Consider the following 16,474-nt stretch of genomic DNA (forward strand, 5'->3'; position numbering starts at 1 on the left):
AAATGGATGCAGACTGACCCATCCCTGTTCCACACAGAGGTTGCATCATAGGTAGGCTATTTGAGTACAGTGCTGATAAGTGAGAGACATTACACTAAATCATGGAGGCTAAGCATTTCAGCTCACTACGCCCTGAGCGCATGGTCAGATCAATAAGTGGGAAAGATGCAATCTTAAGGGGGCCTGTACTGTCATGCACATGGAAAGGATAGGTCAATTTCACTAGGGTGATGTGGGATATTGAAACCCTTAAATGCATTGTCCATCTAGACTCTAGAGGGATTCTCTAAATTACATTGCATCATTTTGGTATAATGAATACCAGTGACTGGACACTTCTCCCTGACATAACGGTTTTCTGGTTTCCTCCCAACCCTGTAGCTGATGTTGCACTGATGATGAGACTGCATCCTAATGGTTACCTTAAGATCATACAGGGATAAAGCCCTGCCCTCATCCTCTTAGGCTGCATGCAAAGTGTTTGCATTGGTATTTCTTGGGATTTGTTGCTGTCAGGATATGAATGAGGTAGTTGTTTTAATGGAGATTTTTGGAATGGAAATTAAATCAAATATATGATCAGAAAATGGTGAGCATTTGACAGGAGATAGATGATATATGCAGCTATGAAGTTATGATGATCAAAGCATTTTTGACAAGGATGTCATCTGCCTTGTGTATTCAGTGTGCCCATCGCGTCAAGGAGAGCAGGCTGGTCTGTGCTGGTGAGGAAAGCAACATTGCTACACTTAACTAAAGCGGTCTGATCATTCTCCTCCTCAATTGGCCTTGGCGATAGAACTCTGGAGTCTTCAATGTCATCATCCGTGGTTACCTCAGGGGACCTTCAGCTGGGGATCTGATCTTGATCACATGATCAATTGAGTAGTTGGTTTGAAGGTAAGATAAGAGCCTAAGATCCAACTTCTCTATTTAACAGTGTACGCTTGGCCTTTGCTATGAGAAAGTAATCTATTTCATGATGAGAACATGTCTCAAATAGGATAGATGCAGTATTTTGAGAATCAATTTCAAATTGTTAGGCTACCAATATTTTTCTATTTCAAGTCACCAGGATTTTAAAATCCCCTGTAAAAAATCGAATGGACAGGCCTAGTTTGATCACTATTTACACAGTTAAACTCAGTTAGTTAACCTGACAATTGACTCATCAGTTGACTCCTGGTACAGATACAAAATACATACCGCCTTTAGAAAATAGCCTAATGTTGATGTCCACTGAATTAGTCTTTAGGTAGTGTCTTATTTTCACCAGAAGATGGGGTGCTTGTTATTCTTTTTATGGATTTCTCATTCTGCAACTGATTAACAGCATATATTCTTATATCCAGTGCCTTCAGAAAGTATTCATATCCCTTGACTTATTCCACATTTTGTTGTGTTACAGCCTGAATTCAAAATTGATTAAATTGTTTGTTTTTCTCACCCATCTACAAACATTACCAATAGGTTCCCTGCTTTACAAGGCTCTGGAATACCCCCCTGGTCTTTGTGGTTGAAACTGTGTTTGAAATTCACTGCTTGACTGAGGGACCTTACAGATAATTGTATGTGTGGGGTACAGAGATGAGGTAGTCATTCAAAAAATCATGTTGAACACTATTATTGCAAACCGAGTGAGACCATGCAAGTTATTATGTGTTAAGCACATTTTTACTCCTGAATTTATTTAGGCTTGCCATAAAAACAGGCCTACTTTTCAATCTCAACACTGTAATTGCATTCATCCTAAATGCCTCCCCTTTAGATAGCTAGGCTAAATGTTGTCTCGTTGTGTGCTGTCTGTCAGTCCCCAACCTGCATCACACGTTCATAGTGCAGTAATAACGTGGTTGTTTTCTATTAGGCTACACCTCCACTTTTTGGACTTTGTTTTCTGTTCGCCAGTTATTGACATAAAAAGTAAATATCAAAGTGTCAGAGTGGGTGGACTTAAATTTGTGTCCTCATTATGGCGCAGTGAGTGTATGGCTGAAATTATTTTTATGACTGCAGGGTCCTGTTTCAATCACTGGCGTCAGGCAGGCGCACGACACGAACTCAAAGTATTTCACCTTATGCATATCGTCGTAAATATTGCGAACAACATAACTAGGCTACAACAACTTTTTGAGTTTTAATTTGCCATCAACCTAACGGTTCTAGTATCCTTCACTTGTGACTTTGAGAAGGTGTCTCTGTTGGACTTGTAGGACCTAGGCTACAGTCATTTTTTCACTCAGCGTAAGTAATGGAAGAAAGACTAAATATATTTTTAGGGATTGGTTAAGTAACCCATCGGGTTTTCCTATTTGGTGGACATTATTGCATACATGGGAATGGTTTGGTAGCTTACATTGATACATTGTTACTTTTTTTCCGGGCTCCACATTTTGGATTAATCATAATAACACGCTACTTTTTTCTCCCTGAATGCGTTGCGATGATGTCATCGACTCTACATTTCCTCCAGTTATGGCGGAGCTGAAGTTTTCTAACTTGTTTTGGTAAGTTTGCTCTGACAGTGCCATTAATTCTGCACAAAATTGGATTGCAGCTGTCGTCTTTCTCCCGTGCCAGATCACTGCGAGTCTTGTTGGAGTCAGTATCACAAATAGGTGTAATTATTGTGACAGGAAAATGGTGATGTGTGAAGTTTCGGTTGCTGTTGGAGTTTGGATCGTACGGGAAATAGGCCTAGATAGGCTGTTGTCATATTTTATACAGCGTGGTATTGTTTGTGCTACTTCAATCTAACAGTCTTTAGAGGAAATGTTGAGTTAACATTGCAAATTATAGGACTGAGAATTCAGTCATTTCTACCAATATTCTCCTCCACAAATGTATTGACTTATTTTGTGAAATGTATATAATACATTCTTTGCATTATATTCTCATTCTATAACACACTGACATTTATGTAGTATAGCCATGTTACTTTATAGAACATGTGTAGTTATTGCATTGCATACATTTTCACACTTTAATGTAGTAAGTAGGCCTATGAACTGAGTGGGATAAATCTAAGTCAATTGTTTTGCTGTCGGTGTTTGTTCAAGAACGTCAGCTCTGTGCAGTGTTGCGCAAAGGAGGGAACGGGACAAAAATCTGTTACCGGCTGACTACACCGCTCGCGTCGCGTGCGTTGCAAAATGAATTTAGAAATCTATGTTATTCAATTATTGCACCCACACTGCTCGCGCGTGTCAACGAGTGTCTGCATTGCCAAGGGCTAAAATCGAACTTCTTTCTATTTCTCCTCATTGGTTATACCCACGTGGGTGATTGAAAGACGAACTGTGTTGCTGGTCGGTGTAGTAATACTATGAAAGTTTAGATGCCAATCACCATACAAGTTCAAAGATGAAAAAGCCTGGAAGGAGGAGAGATGACTAGAAATGACTCGGTTGACCGTTTTATGTGTGGATTAATTGGCGGAGTAGAGGACCTTGTGCTTTTCCGGTAAAATAACAACTCAATGTTTATATCCCAGGACAAATTAGCTCGCAACAGCAAGCTAGCTAAATAGGACAAATTAGCTAGCAAGTGCAAGCTAACTAGATAATTGCCATAAATGTTTAATGCTTTTTGACCTGTCCCTAAATTAATATAATTGGTTCAGAGTTTGTTTTTATACTTTAACCTGCGTGTCGTGATCGCGTTTGGTATGGGGGGACAAAATAAATGTATGCATGATGGCGCATGCGCGCAGCCGGTTTGGATTCCGTGTTAGGCTTGTGTCCTTTCACTAAACATTCCACAAATGTGTATGTGTTCACTCGATGACTGACAGGGAGTGCTGTTCTGATGTCACCATCCGCCATTATGATACTCCTGATAAGGAAAGCTTCCATAAGAATTAATGGGAATTTACAGTATCAATGTAATGTTGTGAGGACAAAAATACATGCATTTAATTATTTATTTTTTGTAGTGGGGACCGCAACTCTATAAAAAATGTAAAAATGTTTTTACATTTTACATTTTTATTGGCTTCTGTTCAGTTCATACAATTCTATGTATTGCTTTAAAAAAAGTATGCATTAGAGTGTTTGTAATAGGAATTTTCTTTTATCTTCCAAAACCTGTAGCTGTTGAAATGAAAGCATGTAGCTCACCTCTCTACGCTACAAAGCAACACAATGTCGATTACTATAATGTAAAGCTGGAGAAGTTAATGCATGATCCCATAATAATATGTTTTCAATATTGCTGACCAATTAAAGATCAATCTGTTGTAAAGTTACTTCCACATGAAGCCAGTAAAAAGAAATTGCAATGGTCAAGATCAATACATTTCTCTTAGTACAATAAACCTAGGAACTCTCTTACGACAATAGATTGCAGTCAGAGTGCAGTATAACTGCAGTACACTGTAGTATAACTGCAGTTAGAGTGCAGTATAACTGCAGTATGCTGCAAATACTGCGCCCAAAATAACACAGTTTTTACTGCAGTAATTTTGCAATATTACTGCAGTAGTAACCTCAGTCTGCAGATAGACATTATTGAGCTAAAAGCTTCACGCGCTGCATGTCCCGCCTCTCCTATTTACTCATTGTTTTTTGCAAGCATACTAACCTACGTGGGTGATTGAGAGATGAACGAGGTCCACAAACCAGTCCAGTTGGTGGCGGTAATGCTAATGCACCTTAAAATTGGTTTCCAACCACCATATAAATTCCATAGAAGAAGAGCAAGAAGAAAGATGAACGAGGATAGATGAATAAAAGAAAACTAACTAAAACCTAAGTAGGTTTCCCCTTTTATCTGTGGATTAATTGTCGGGGTAGAGAACACACAATTTTGCATGACTCAGAATTTGTTAAAATTCGAAGAAGATACAGATAAAAAAAAGACCATACCCACTGGGCACATGCTGGTTGAATCAATGTTGTTTCCATATAATTTTAATTAAATTACGTTGAACCAATGTGGAATAGACGTTGAATTGACATCTGTGCCCAGTGGGTATGCATTTCAGGTAAAATAACAACCCAATGTTTATCTCCCAGGACAAATTAGCTAGCAACACCAAGCTAGCTAAATGTCCATGACCGTTTCTTGTGTGTTTCAACCTGTCCCCAAATTAATATAGTTGTTTTTGGTATTTTAACCTCCATCGCACGCATGTTGATTTTGTCCATCCACACCAGATGCGATCATGACACGCAAGTTAAAATCCACAGATAAAAAGGGGAACCTAGTTAGTTTTTAGTTAGTTATCTTTAATTAATACCTCATCGTTTATCTTTCAAGCATCCACGTGGGTTTGTATCTTCCTGATACCAAATAATTTGCAGCGTGTGGAGCGTCTCAAATAGAACCAAGTTCTATTTTAGTGCTTGGCTATACAGATGCTAATTCACACGAGTGAGCGGCGTCAGTGAAATGATTGAATAACATGTATGTGTACAGTTATTTGGCAACGCTCGCGCACACAACGTGGCTGGTGAGGTTTGCATGTTAGGTTTACTTTGCAGGAATAGAAATTGTGGTGGTGTATTGTATAACTTGTTGCTTCTGAACTGTGCATTTTGCCTAGTCATGCATATTGAAAACAATAACTTTTTTATTTTATTTATTTTATTTCAACTTTATTTAACCAGGTAAGCTAGTTGAGAACAAGTTCTCATTTACAACTGCCACCTGGCCAAGATAACGCAAAGCAGTGCAACAGAAACAACAACACAGAGTTACACATGGAATAAACAAGTGTACAGTCAATAACACAATAGAAAAAAAGAAAGTCTATATACAGTGTGTGCAAATGGCAATGAGGAGGTAAGGCAATAAATAGGTCATAGTAGCAAAGTAATTACAATTTAGCAGATTAACACTGGAGTGATAGATGAGCAGATAATGGTGTGTAAGTAGTGATACTGGTGTGCAAAAGAGCAGCAAAGTAAATAAAAACAATATGGAGATGAGGTAGGTAGATTGGGTGGGCTATTTACTGATGTTTAGCTGATGTTTAAAGCTAGTGAGGGAAATGTAAGTCTCCAGCTTCAGCGATTTTTGCAATTCGTTCCAGTCACTGGCAGCAGAGAACTGGAAAGAAAGGCGGCCAAAGGAGGTGTTGGCTTTGGGGATGACCAGTGAAATATACCTGCTGGAGCGCGTGCTACGGGTGGGTGTTGTTATCGTGACCAGTGAGCTGAGATAAGGTGGAGCCAGTGGGTCTGGCGACGAATATGTAGCGAGGGCCAGCCGACTAGCGCATACAGGTCGCAGTGGTGGGTGGTATAAGGCGCTTTGGTAACAAAACGGATGACACTTCTTAGTGAATCCAATAGATAAACACAATCTTTGTCACAATTTGTCTTTGTAGTGCTGGATGACACTAGTCTGGCTAACACCTAACACTTAAAGTCTGATGTTGTTGGCACAGTTCGTTGATAATGAAGGAGGCTGTGCTTTTACTGGTTGGCTCTCTTTTGTGTCTTTCTCACTCAAAAACTGACACGCACAGCCAAACACAGCCCCCGAGCAATCCCAACAACGAGGTCTCAACCCCCGAGGATTTTTGTTGTTGTTCAAAGAACCAATCAAACCTGTTGCACAATTTTTGAGTGAATATTGCATTAACTAGTGGTCTCCTTTCCAGACCAGTGTGGTCACAGCTCTCCCTGCACTGTGAGTCATGTCAGCTAGGCTAGGATGACACTGCATTGTCTGCATGAAGGCAGCTGGAGGAGTATCAATGTCCATTTCTCTAACAAGTGCAATTGCTCTTGCCCCAGTGACAAAGCCTGCTTATGGCAGGGACTGGAAAAATTATATTTCATTGGCATTGTTGCTGGTGCACCCACTTCCTACCCTGTACAATAGTCAACCTGATTATTTTGAACACAACTCCAACTGAGGTATGGTGGTCTCACCGGCTATGGTCGTGTTTCTGTTGAGTAGGCCCTTGGTTTTGTGTTGTGACCTGTGAACCCTGTGGGGTTAAAGTTTACAACAGTAGTCAATCATCTCTGTCATGTCAACTGTTCTCTGTTTAAGATGTATCTCTTGTGTCCACACTCCACACGACCAGAGACAGGCTGAGACAGTATTTACATTTCTTGTGTTTATGTGTGCTGCTGCATTTGTATTGAAAACAAGATCAAAGCAGGTGCATATTTGTAGTAAAATGGGCCAAAGCGCTTGTTGGTACAATTTGATGAGATCTATCAACTAGAAAGTGCTCTTGTTTTCAGATAATTATTGATTGCAATGAGGACACAAATATGCTATTTGAAGCGTTTCTTTCCAAAATGCAATATATCCATTTTCAGATAGGTTGGTAAATTAATTTTATTGTTTAAAGAATTTCTGAAAGAGATAGTTTTTTTCACTGTCTAATCATGGCATGGGATTGTTCAATGACAGAAATATATTTGTTTGAAATCTATCACTTGATAGTTTCATGTCAGATAGACAAATAATCATGTTTTTTTGCAAAACGTTATATATCCGCCGCACTCTCAGAAATAAGTAGCACTGCTAGGTTTTACACAGTCAAATGTAAAACATTTTTATAAAGAACTACAAATGATACAATTGTGACATCAATATTTTACAGTTTTATTTTTATGAATCAATACAGTAATAGGAGATCTGTATGTAAAACATTTACATTGGACATTTTAGTCATTTAGCACATGCTCCTATCCAGACCGACTTACAGTTAGTGCATTCATCTTAAGATAGCTAGATGAGACAACCACATATCACAGTTAAATATACAGTATACAAACATTCCATTCCAGCTAAACAATGAATATACAGCATTTCCCCCCCCAAAAAATATTTTTGATACACACCTAAAATCTAGCAATCAAAAATCTGAGAACAGTAATACAGTTGAAGTCGGAAGTGTACATACACTTAGGTTGGAGTCATTAAAACTAGTTTTTCAACCACTCCACAAATTTCTTGTTAACAAACTGTAGTTTTTGCAAGTTGTTTAGGACATCTACTTTGTACATGACACAAGTAATTTTTCCAACAATTGTTTACAGACAGATTATTTCACTTTTAATTCACTGTATCACAATTCCAATGGTTAGAAGTTTACATACACTAACTTGACTGTGTCTTTAAACAGCTCGGAAAATTCCAGAAAATTATGTCTTGAGAAGCTTCCGATAGGCTAATTGACATAATTTGAGTCAATTGCAGGTCTACCTGTGGATGTATTTCAAGGCCTAGCTTCAAACTCAGTGATTCTTTGCTTGACATCATGGGAAAATCAAAATAAATCAGACAAGACCTCAGAAAAAAATTGTAGACCTCCACAAGTCTGGTTCATCCTTGGGAGCAATTTCCAAACACCTGAAGGTACCGCATTCATCTGTACAAACAATAGTATGCAAGTATAAACACAATGGGACCATGTAGCCATCATAACGCTCAGGAAGGAGATGCGTTCTGTCTCCTAGAGATGAATGTACTTTGGTGCGATAAGTGCAAAACAATCCCAGAACAACAGCAAAGGACCCTGTGAAGATGCTGGTGGAAACAGGTACAAAGGTATCTATATCCACAGTAAAACGAGTCCTATATCGACATAACCCGAAAGGCCGCTCAGCAAGGAAGAAGCCACTGGTCCAAAACCGCCATAAAAAAGCCAGACTACGGTTTGGAACTGCACATGGGGACTAAGATTGTACTTTTTGGAGAAATGTCCTCTGGTCTGATGAAACAAAAATGGCCATAATGACCATCGTTATGTTTGGAGGAATTAGGGGGAGGCTTGCAAGCCAAAGAACACCATCCCAACCGTGAAGCACGGGGATGGCAGCATCATATTGTGGGGGTGCTTTGCTGCAGGAGGTACTGGTGCACTTCACAAAATAGATGGCATCATGAGGACGGAAAATTGTGTGGATATATTGAAGCAACATCTCAAGACATCAGTCAGGAAGTTAAAGCTTGGTCGCAAATGGGTCTTCCAAATGGACAATGACCCAAGCATACTTCCAAAGTTGTGGCAAAATGGCTTAAGGACAACAAAGTCAAGGTATTGGGAGTGGCCATCACAAAGCTCTGTCCTCAATCCTATAGAAAATCTGTGGGCAGACCTGAAAAAGTGTGTGTGAGCAAGGAGGCCTACAAACCTGACTCAGTTACACCAGCTCTGTCAGGAGGAATGGGACAAAATTCACCCAACTTATTGTGGGAAGCTTGTGGAAGGCTACCCGAAACATTTGACCCAAGTTAAACAATTTAAAGGCAATGCTACCAAATATTAATTGAGTGTATGTAAACTTCTGACCCACTGGGAATGTGATGAAATAAATAAAAGCTGAAATAAATCATTCTCTCGACTATTCTGATATTTCACATTCTTAAAATAAAGTGGTGATCCTAACTGACCTAAGACAGGGAATTTTTACTCTGATTAAATGCCAGTAATTGTGAAAAACTGAGTTTAAATGTATTTGGCTCAGGTGTATGTAAACTTCCAACTTCAACCTGTATTTTACAAACACATGAAGCGCTCATTTCTGGTGAAATAAACACAAATGTGAAAAATTATAGGATTTTTGGAAATAAACTCTTAATTTGTGCTTTGATTTTGAATCTTTGCAGGTACTTTGTTTCGTGTGTGTTGATATGTAGCGGATGTGCTGGTGAACCACACTTGCGTGATGAGTAACCTTGCCCTAAGGTTTGCATTTGCTACCTGAGCTAATTATAGGCAGGAGACTCAATTTCGAAGTATTCGAACCCATTCGGTTATAAATATATTGTTGATTTTGTCACAAAACACATTTTCTCACCCAACATGTAACCTCACACAACTTTACTTGCTCTAAACAGAGTCATCCAGTATCATGTGTAGAAACCTTGCCTAGTTCACAGTCTACTGACATGGCTGACCTCTAGTGTGGCCTGATATTCTCTGTGTCCCCAGAGCGCTGAGAGCACTAGTGTTTGCTGATGGAGCACCTCCAGGGAGCGTGGAAGACCCTGAGCAACGGCTTTGGAATGAAGGACTCTGTGTTCGAGGGCCCCTGCCTCTCCCCCACCATGGTTCAGGGCTTTCCATACCAGCGCCGCTCCTCAGACGACGGCAAGATCCCCGACTCTAAGACCAGCAGCACCATCCGAGTCTACCTCCCCAACCAGCAGCGCACCGTGGTGAGTCTAATAGAATAATAATATTAATGTTGTAACTAACGGTACATTTCATTTGAAGAGCCTTTCAAAAACACCCAAAGACACTATACACGTGGACACACAATGAAAACAGTAGTTCAGAGGACAGGGAGTGAGTGGGATTACGGAAACAACAACACACTGTTGCACTGCGTTTGTTTTGAGTGAGTGCTTATTTAACTGAGTCATCTAAGTGTGGCAGTTTATTGGTGGAAAATTTGCTGCCTAGATTGATTGTCACCATCGTACACAGACCAAAGGGTAAACCATTATCCCAAATCATCCCATTATCCCAAAATATAATATATTATGCACATGTTTGTGTTTTAACTAGTCACATTAAGTGTTGTTGTTGTTGTTGTTAAGTGCGTTTGTTGTGGTCCCCCAGGTGAACGTGAGGCCGGGTATGACCCTGCACAGCTGCCTGATCAAAGCGCTGAAGGTGCGGGGTCTGCAGCCGGAGTGCTGTGCTGTCTTCAGACTGCACCCAGGACAGAGGAGGTATGCGCTAGGCACTGCAGAGGGAGATCAGAGGGGTGTCACTGGCTCTCCACAGTGTAGGTGACAGTTATCGCTAACCACTGACACAGGGTCAGATATTATTTCACCCACCTAATATTTAAAGCTAGGATTGAGAGTGGGACAAGCTGATCCTAGATCTGTGGTTAAGGGAAACTTATACCTTGTTTTATTTTTTTCAGCGATGTGGTTAAACTTTTCTTCAAAAAGCTTTCTACAGCTATTCCACCTTTCAGGTTAAGACGTGTTGAATGACCTTTTCTAGTCTTGGTCTGTAGTCTCCAGTAGGTGTTACCTTACTAAATGTGTCATGTCCCTTTTCTAACAGTAAAAAGTCACGTATGGATTGGAATACCGACTCCACCTCACTAATTGGAGAAGAACTGCTGGTGGAAGTGTTAGATCATGTCCCCTTGACGACGCACAACTTTGTAAGTAGCCCATAATACATAATTTTACACCATTCACCCAGGCCATTACTATTGACTGAAAAATAAATAAGTACTTAATTCTCCTCTTTAACTTTCAGGTTCGGAAAACATTTCTTAAGTTAGCCTTCTGCGATATATGCCAGAAGTTCCTTTTGAACGGTTTCCGTTGCCAAACATGCGGCTACAAATTCCATGAGCATTGCAGCACCAAAGTGCCCACGATGTGTGTGGATTGGAGCAACATCAGACAGCTCCTGTAAGTCTCCTCTCCTCTACTGTGCAGAGCAAAACAAAAAGTCTGCCAACACCTAACTGTTTGTAATGAATAGCAAGAACACTTACAAAACAATATGAATGTGTTAAGTACAACTATATATCATTCGGTGAATAAATAATGTTATGAACATTCTAGCATAGGGGATAAATTAATGTACTGCTCTCACAGTCTGCATTGTTGATAGATATTCAGAACTGATAGATACAAATGACATGTTCTACAAAGGAAACCTCCAATTGCTGAGAACAGTGTTGTCAGGATGAAGTAACCTCTGTTGATATGGTTTCTGTAGTAGAGTAGTTCATAGGGACCCAGTTTTGCATACAGGCACTAGGAATAGAGAATTGTTTTGCATGCAGGTTTTAGAAGTCCATTTTTCAACAGTAAGCATTTGTAGATGGCTATCACTGGCAATTAAGGGATACATGGTTCACTTTATCTGGCAACCTTCCATGGTGCTTTCTTTATCCTGAAGTATTTTAAACAGATGTACAGTTGAAGTCGGAAGTCTACATACACTTAGGTTGGAGTCATTAAAACTTGTTTTTCAACCACTCCACACATTTCTTGTTAGCAAACTATAGTTTTGGCAAATCTACTTTGTGCATGACACAAGTCATTTTTCCAACAATTGTTTACAGACAGATTATTTCACTTATAATTCACTGTATCACAATTCCAGTGGGTCAGAAGTTTACATACACTAAGTTGACTGTACCTTTAAACAGCTTGAAAATTCCAGAAAATGTCATGGCTTTAGAAGCTTCTGATAGGCTAATTGACATCATTTGAGTCAATTGGAGGTGTACCTGTGGATGTATTTCAAGGCCTAGCTTGACATCTTGGTAAATTAAAAGAAATCAGCCAAGACCTCAGAAAATACATTGTAGACCTCCACAAGTCTGGTTCATCCTTGGGAGCAATTTCCAAACACCTGAAGGTACCTCATTCATCTGTACAAACAATAGTATGCAAGTATAAACACCATGGGGCCACGCAGCCGTCATACCAATCAGGAAGGAGACGCGTTCTGTCTCCTAGAGATGAACGTACTTTGGTGCGAAAAGTGCAAATCAATCCCAGAACAACAGCAAAGGACCTTGTGAAGATGCTGGAAGAAACAGGTACAAAAGTATCTATATCCACAGTAAAACGAGTCCTATATCGACATAACCTGAAAGGCCGCTCAGCAAGGAAGAAGCCACTGGTCCAAAACCGCCATAAAAAAGCCAGACTACGGTTTGGAACTGCACATGGGGACAAAGATTGTACTTTTTGGAGAAATGTCCTCTGGTCTGATGAAACAAAAGTAGAACTGTTTGGCCATAATGACCGTCGTTATGTTTGGAGGAACTAGGGGGAGACTTGCAAGCCAAAGAACACCATCCCAACCGTGAAGCACGGGGGTGGCAGCATCATGTTGTGGAGGTGCTTTGCTGCAGGAGGGACTGGTGCACTTCACAAAATAGATGGCATCATGAGGATGGAAAATTGTGTGGATATATTGAAGCAACAACTCAAGACATCAGTCAGGAAGTTAAAGCTTGGTCTCAAATGGGTCTTCCAAATGGACAATGACCCAAGCATACTTCCAAAGTTGTGGAAAAATGGCTTAAGGACAACAAAGTCAAGGTATTGGAGTGGCCATCACAAAGCCCTGACCTCAATCCCATAGAAAATCTGTGGGCAGAACTGAAAAAGCATGTACGAGCAAGGAGGCCTACAAACCTGACTCAGTTACAACAGCTCTGTCAGGAGGAATGGGACAAAATTCACCCAACTTATTGTGGGAAGCTCGTGGAAGGCTACCTAAAACGTTTAACCCAAGTTAAACAATTTAAAGGCAATGCTACCAAATATTAATTGAGTGTATGTAAACTTCTGACCCACTGGGAATGTGGTGAAAGAAATAAAAGCTGAAATAAATCATTCTCTCTACTATTATTCTGACATTTTACATTCTTAAAATAAAGTGGTGATCCTAACTGACCTAAGACAGGGAATTTTTACTCTGATTAAATGCCAGTGATTGTGAAAAACTGAGTTTAAATGTATTTGGCTCAGGTGTATGTAAACTTCCGACTTCAACTGTATCTCTCTGTCTCTGTCTCTCTTGTTCTCTTTCTCTCTAGGTTGTTCCCTACACCAGGTGAAAGTGGGGGTCCATCTCTTCCTCCTCTTACATCTCGACGAATGAGAGAATCCCGATTTCCTAGCAGGTACGGCCACCCTTCCTGCTCCAGACCTCTGACTTAGCACCTCTGATCCCTGAGTGATATTGGCCCCATGGACCACTTTCACCATAGCACTGTGAGCAAGGTTAACTCCAGGCAGTAATACAGCATCAGCAATTAGACAACTACAGAAGTTCAGTAAAAGTCTTCCTATTGACTTACTATTTAACATCGACTAAGGGTTGCGTGTGGTAGTAATTTATTTAACTACAGTACAGTAAGTTGAGGTAAGTACTTGGGCTCTTGGAGTTAATGGTGGTCAAATGCTAAGGTTTCTTTGGTTGTCATGCTTGACTGGCCCTCAGCTGATGCAGCTGTAAGTTGTAAAGCACCTTAACTTGGGCCTCAAACTGAATTAAAGCCTGTTTTTGATTACGTCTCCAGCTTTATGAAGCTTTCCCTGTCCAGGGGGCTGATGTAACCAGAGGCGTGAAAAGAGCCTGTGGTTTCAGAAGCATTTTAAACAGTTTAAAAGTACTCCGATCGCCAAAGTAGCTCACACACGGTATCAAGTTGTTCCTTGCAGAATAATCTAAAATGCTCTTTCGAAACACATTTCTGTTTTGGCCAAAAAGGGGATTATTTCTCAGAGTGATTTACACGATAAGAAGTGTGTTGTAATACAGTATAAGCGCTGTTGTGGTGCATCACTCACATGGGGTGCCACTTTCACCAGCAACCGACAATACAGTACAAGAGACTGTCCAGCAGAAGTATACCAGGGTGTGTCTGGCAAAAATGACGCAACATGGCAGAAATGAAACTGACAAGCTGCCATCCACCACAACCCTGTGAGACTAATTTGAAGAAGTTTCAGAATGATCTTATGTGAAGTTTTCCCTAACAAGAACTGATGGTGTATGTAGAATGTGTAAGCATTCGCAGAGCACCTCAATGGCATCAGTCTGAGAACTTTCTAAGACTTACAGAAACAACAATAGTAATAATTTAATCATGGTAATACTATTTAATCTTTGATAATCCCCAAAATCGTCATGACAAAACCATGGCAAGCGATAGACTAGTGTCCTGTCCAGGGGGCCCTGGGATAGACTAGCTTCCTGCCCAGGGGGTGTACTTAACTACATCAAGCTGCCTCACGATACTGAAACAGGAGATGCTCATATGAGCCACACCGGCTCGCACAAGCCAAGGCGATATCCCAACTCCTAAGCCTGATGTTCCCCCTGTGTTCACCCCCTAGCTCTCTGCACCGCTACTCAACCCCTCACGCCTTCAACTACACAGCCCCCTACCCACCCACAGCGGGCACTCTGTCCCAGAGGCAGCGCTCCACCTCCACGCCCAACGTCCACATGGTCAGCGCCACCCTGCCCGTCGACAGCAGCATGATTGAGGTAACAACACACCACGGGGGCCCCCAGGGGAGTCCTGGATGTCCAGGCAACCATTCTGAAAATAACCTCCCTGCCCGATCTGGCCCTTCTTACACTCCAGGAATCCCTACCATCCTCCTCTGCCTCACTTCTGTCCACCATCCTCCCCCTTATGTTTTCTATTAAGTAATCCATCTTGCATGTTTACTTTCCATGATTTTCTTGATTGTGTCCGATATCACTTTCTATATTCGTGACTTACTGTATTCTTTTCTGATTCGTTTTTTATTTCTCCATACCCGAGTGTATTTGGAAAAATTTGACCTTGAATGCTGTATCTAATATGCCCACAAAATTGAACACCCAGGTAGCACTCTTTCTCTCCTCCCTTACCTTCCTTCACTCTGTCTCCTTTTCCTTCCCTGTCCTCACTGTCCCACTGTGTCGTGCCCTGATTGGGAGTAGCTAGATTGCCTGAATGCCTACCCTAGCTCCTGGTGCAGGCGCTTCTGGCTGAAGAGGAGAGTAGGTATTGTTCGCTTCTCCAACTCTTTTCTTGAGGCGACTTCAGAGAGCCCAGCCAAGGTTAGGAGGCAGAGTGTCTGAGTGTTGTGTGATAAACAACATGGCATGCTTTTACAGTGTCTGTATCTAACTGAATTATCAAACTGTTGAATGATTAGTGTTCATTTGATATTTGTAAAAATGTGACAGAATATTTTCTCTTTTGTTTTCATAGGAGGCAATGCGTAATCATGAAGCAATGCGTAATCATGACTCAGGTAAGATTTTCGAAAGTTTCTGCTATGCTAAAGGAAACATGTATAATATCCCACAACAACACTTTGTCATAACCTGGTGTGCTGAATACCGTTGGCCATCTTCCCTCTCTAGACGGGAGTTCCCCCAGCCAGAGTCCCACAAGCTGGTCCCAGTCACAGTCTAAAACCCCAGCGCCAGACAGACGAGAAAGGGCTCCGTCGTTCAACACTCAAGAGAAACACAAAATTGTAAGCTAGACAGTACTTTTAATTCCTAGGAATAACTGCATACGTGTATTGTATGTAATATCTACTGTATATAGAGAATGTGGATTTATATTGCGTATCCTCCTCCAGCGTCCGAGGGACAAGCGAGACTCTAGTTACTACTGGGAGATTGAGGCCAGTGAAGTGGTGCTGCACTCCCGTATTGGCTCAGGCTCCTTCGGAACGGTATACAAAGGGAAATGGCATGGTGAGCATGCTTCTGGATAAACACAATTCTTGTAACACTTGGACTGTTGTAGGCTGTTTCTTCTAACCACCCCACGAGTGTAACACTTGTGCTGAGTCTAGTCTACTTGGCGATTCGCTTCCCCTCCTCTCTGTCGTGTAGTTTGTTGAGAGATGGCCACACAGCAGCTAAGGAAGTTTCTTTACCACATGTTTGTCTGTTGTAGGTGACGTAGCAGTGAAGATCCTAAAGGTGATTGACCCCACACCGGAACAGTTCCAGGCCTTTAGAAACGAGGTGGCTGTGCTAAGG

General features: G+C 41.0%; 1 protein-coding gene across 3 annotated transcripts in view; it reads left to right on the forward strand.

Moving 5' to 3' along the window:
- The first annotated feature begins 882 nt into the window (after window positions 1-882).
- raf1a (Raf-1 proto-oncogene, serine/threonine kinase a) overlaps window positions 883-16,474 on the forward strand; it is a 42,041-nt gene continuing 26,449 nt past the window's right edge. Inside the window, exons 1-13 of one of the 3 annotated variants that reach the window (XM_029719865.1) lie at window positions 1,965-2,244; window positions 2,474-2,507; window positions 9,905-10,131; window positions 10,538-10,650; window positions 10,997-11,099; window positions 11,198-11,355; window positions 13,509-13,595; window positions 14,815-14,968; window positions 15,413-15,532; window positions 15,687-15,729; window positions 15,842-15,957; window positions 16,066-16,183; window positions 16,389-16,473. In XM_029719865.1, coding sequence (XP_029575725.1) covers window positions 9,931-10,131; window positions 10,538-10,650; window positions 10,997-11,099; window positions 11,198-11,355; window positions 13,509-13,595; window positions 14,815-14,968; window positions 15,413-15,532; window positions 15,687-15,729; window positions 15,842-15,957; window positions 16,066-16,183; window positions 16,389-16,473 — 1,298 coding nt within the window. In that variant the 5' untranslated portion in view covers window positions 1,965-2,244; window positions 2,474-2,507; window positions 9,905-9,930. Of the gene's footprint in view, window positions 901-1,964; window positions 2,508-9,904; window positions 10,132-10,537; window positions 10,651-10,996; window positions 11,100-11,197; window positions 11,356-13,508; window positions 13,596-14,814; window positions 14,969-15,412; window positions 15,533-15,686; window positions 15,730-15,841; window positions 15,958-16,065; window positions 16,184-16,388; window position 16,474 lie in introns of those variants that run through there. The other 2 variants (XM_029719866.1, XM_029719867.1) reach the window with 2 other exon arrangements.

This window comes from Salmo trutta, chromosome 28, assembly GCF_901001165.1.
Source record: "Salmo trutta chromosome 28, fSalTru1.1, whole genome shotgun sequence".
Classification (NCBI taxonomy): Eukaryota; Metazoa; Chordata; class Actinopteri; order Salmoniformes; family Salmonidae; genus Salmo; species Salmo trutta.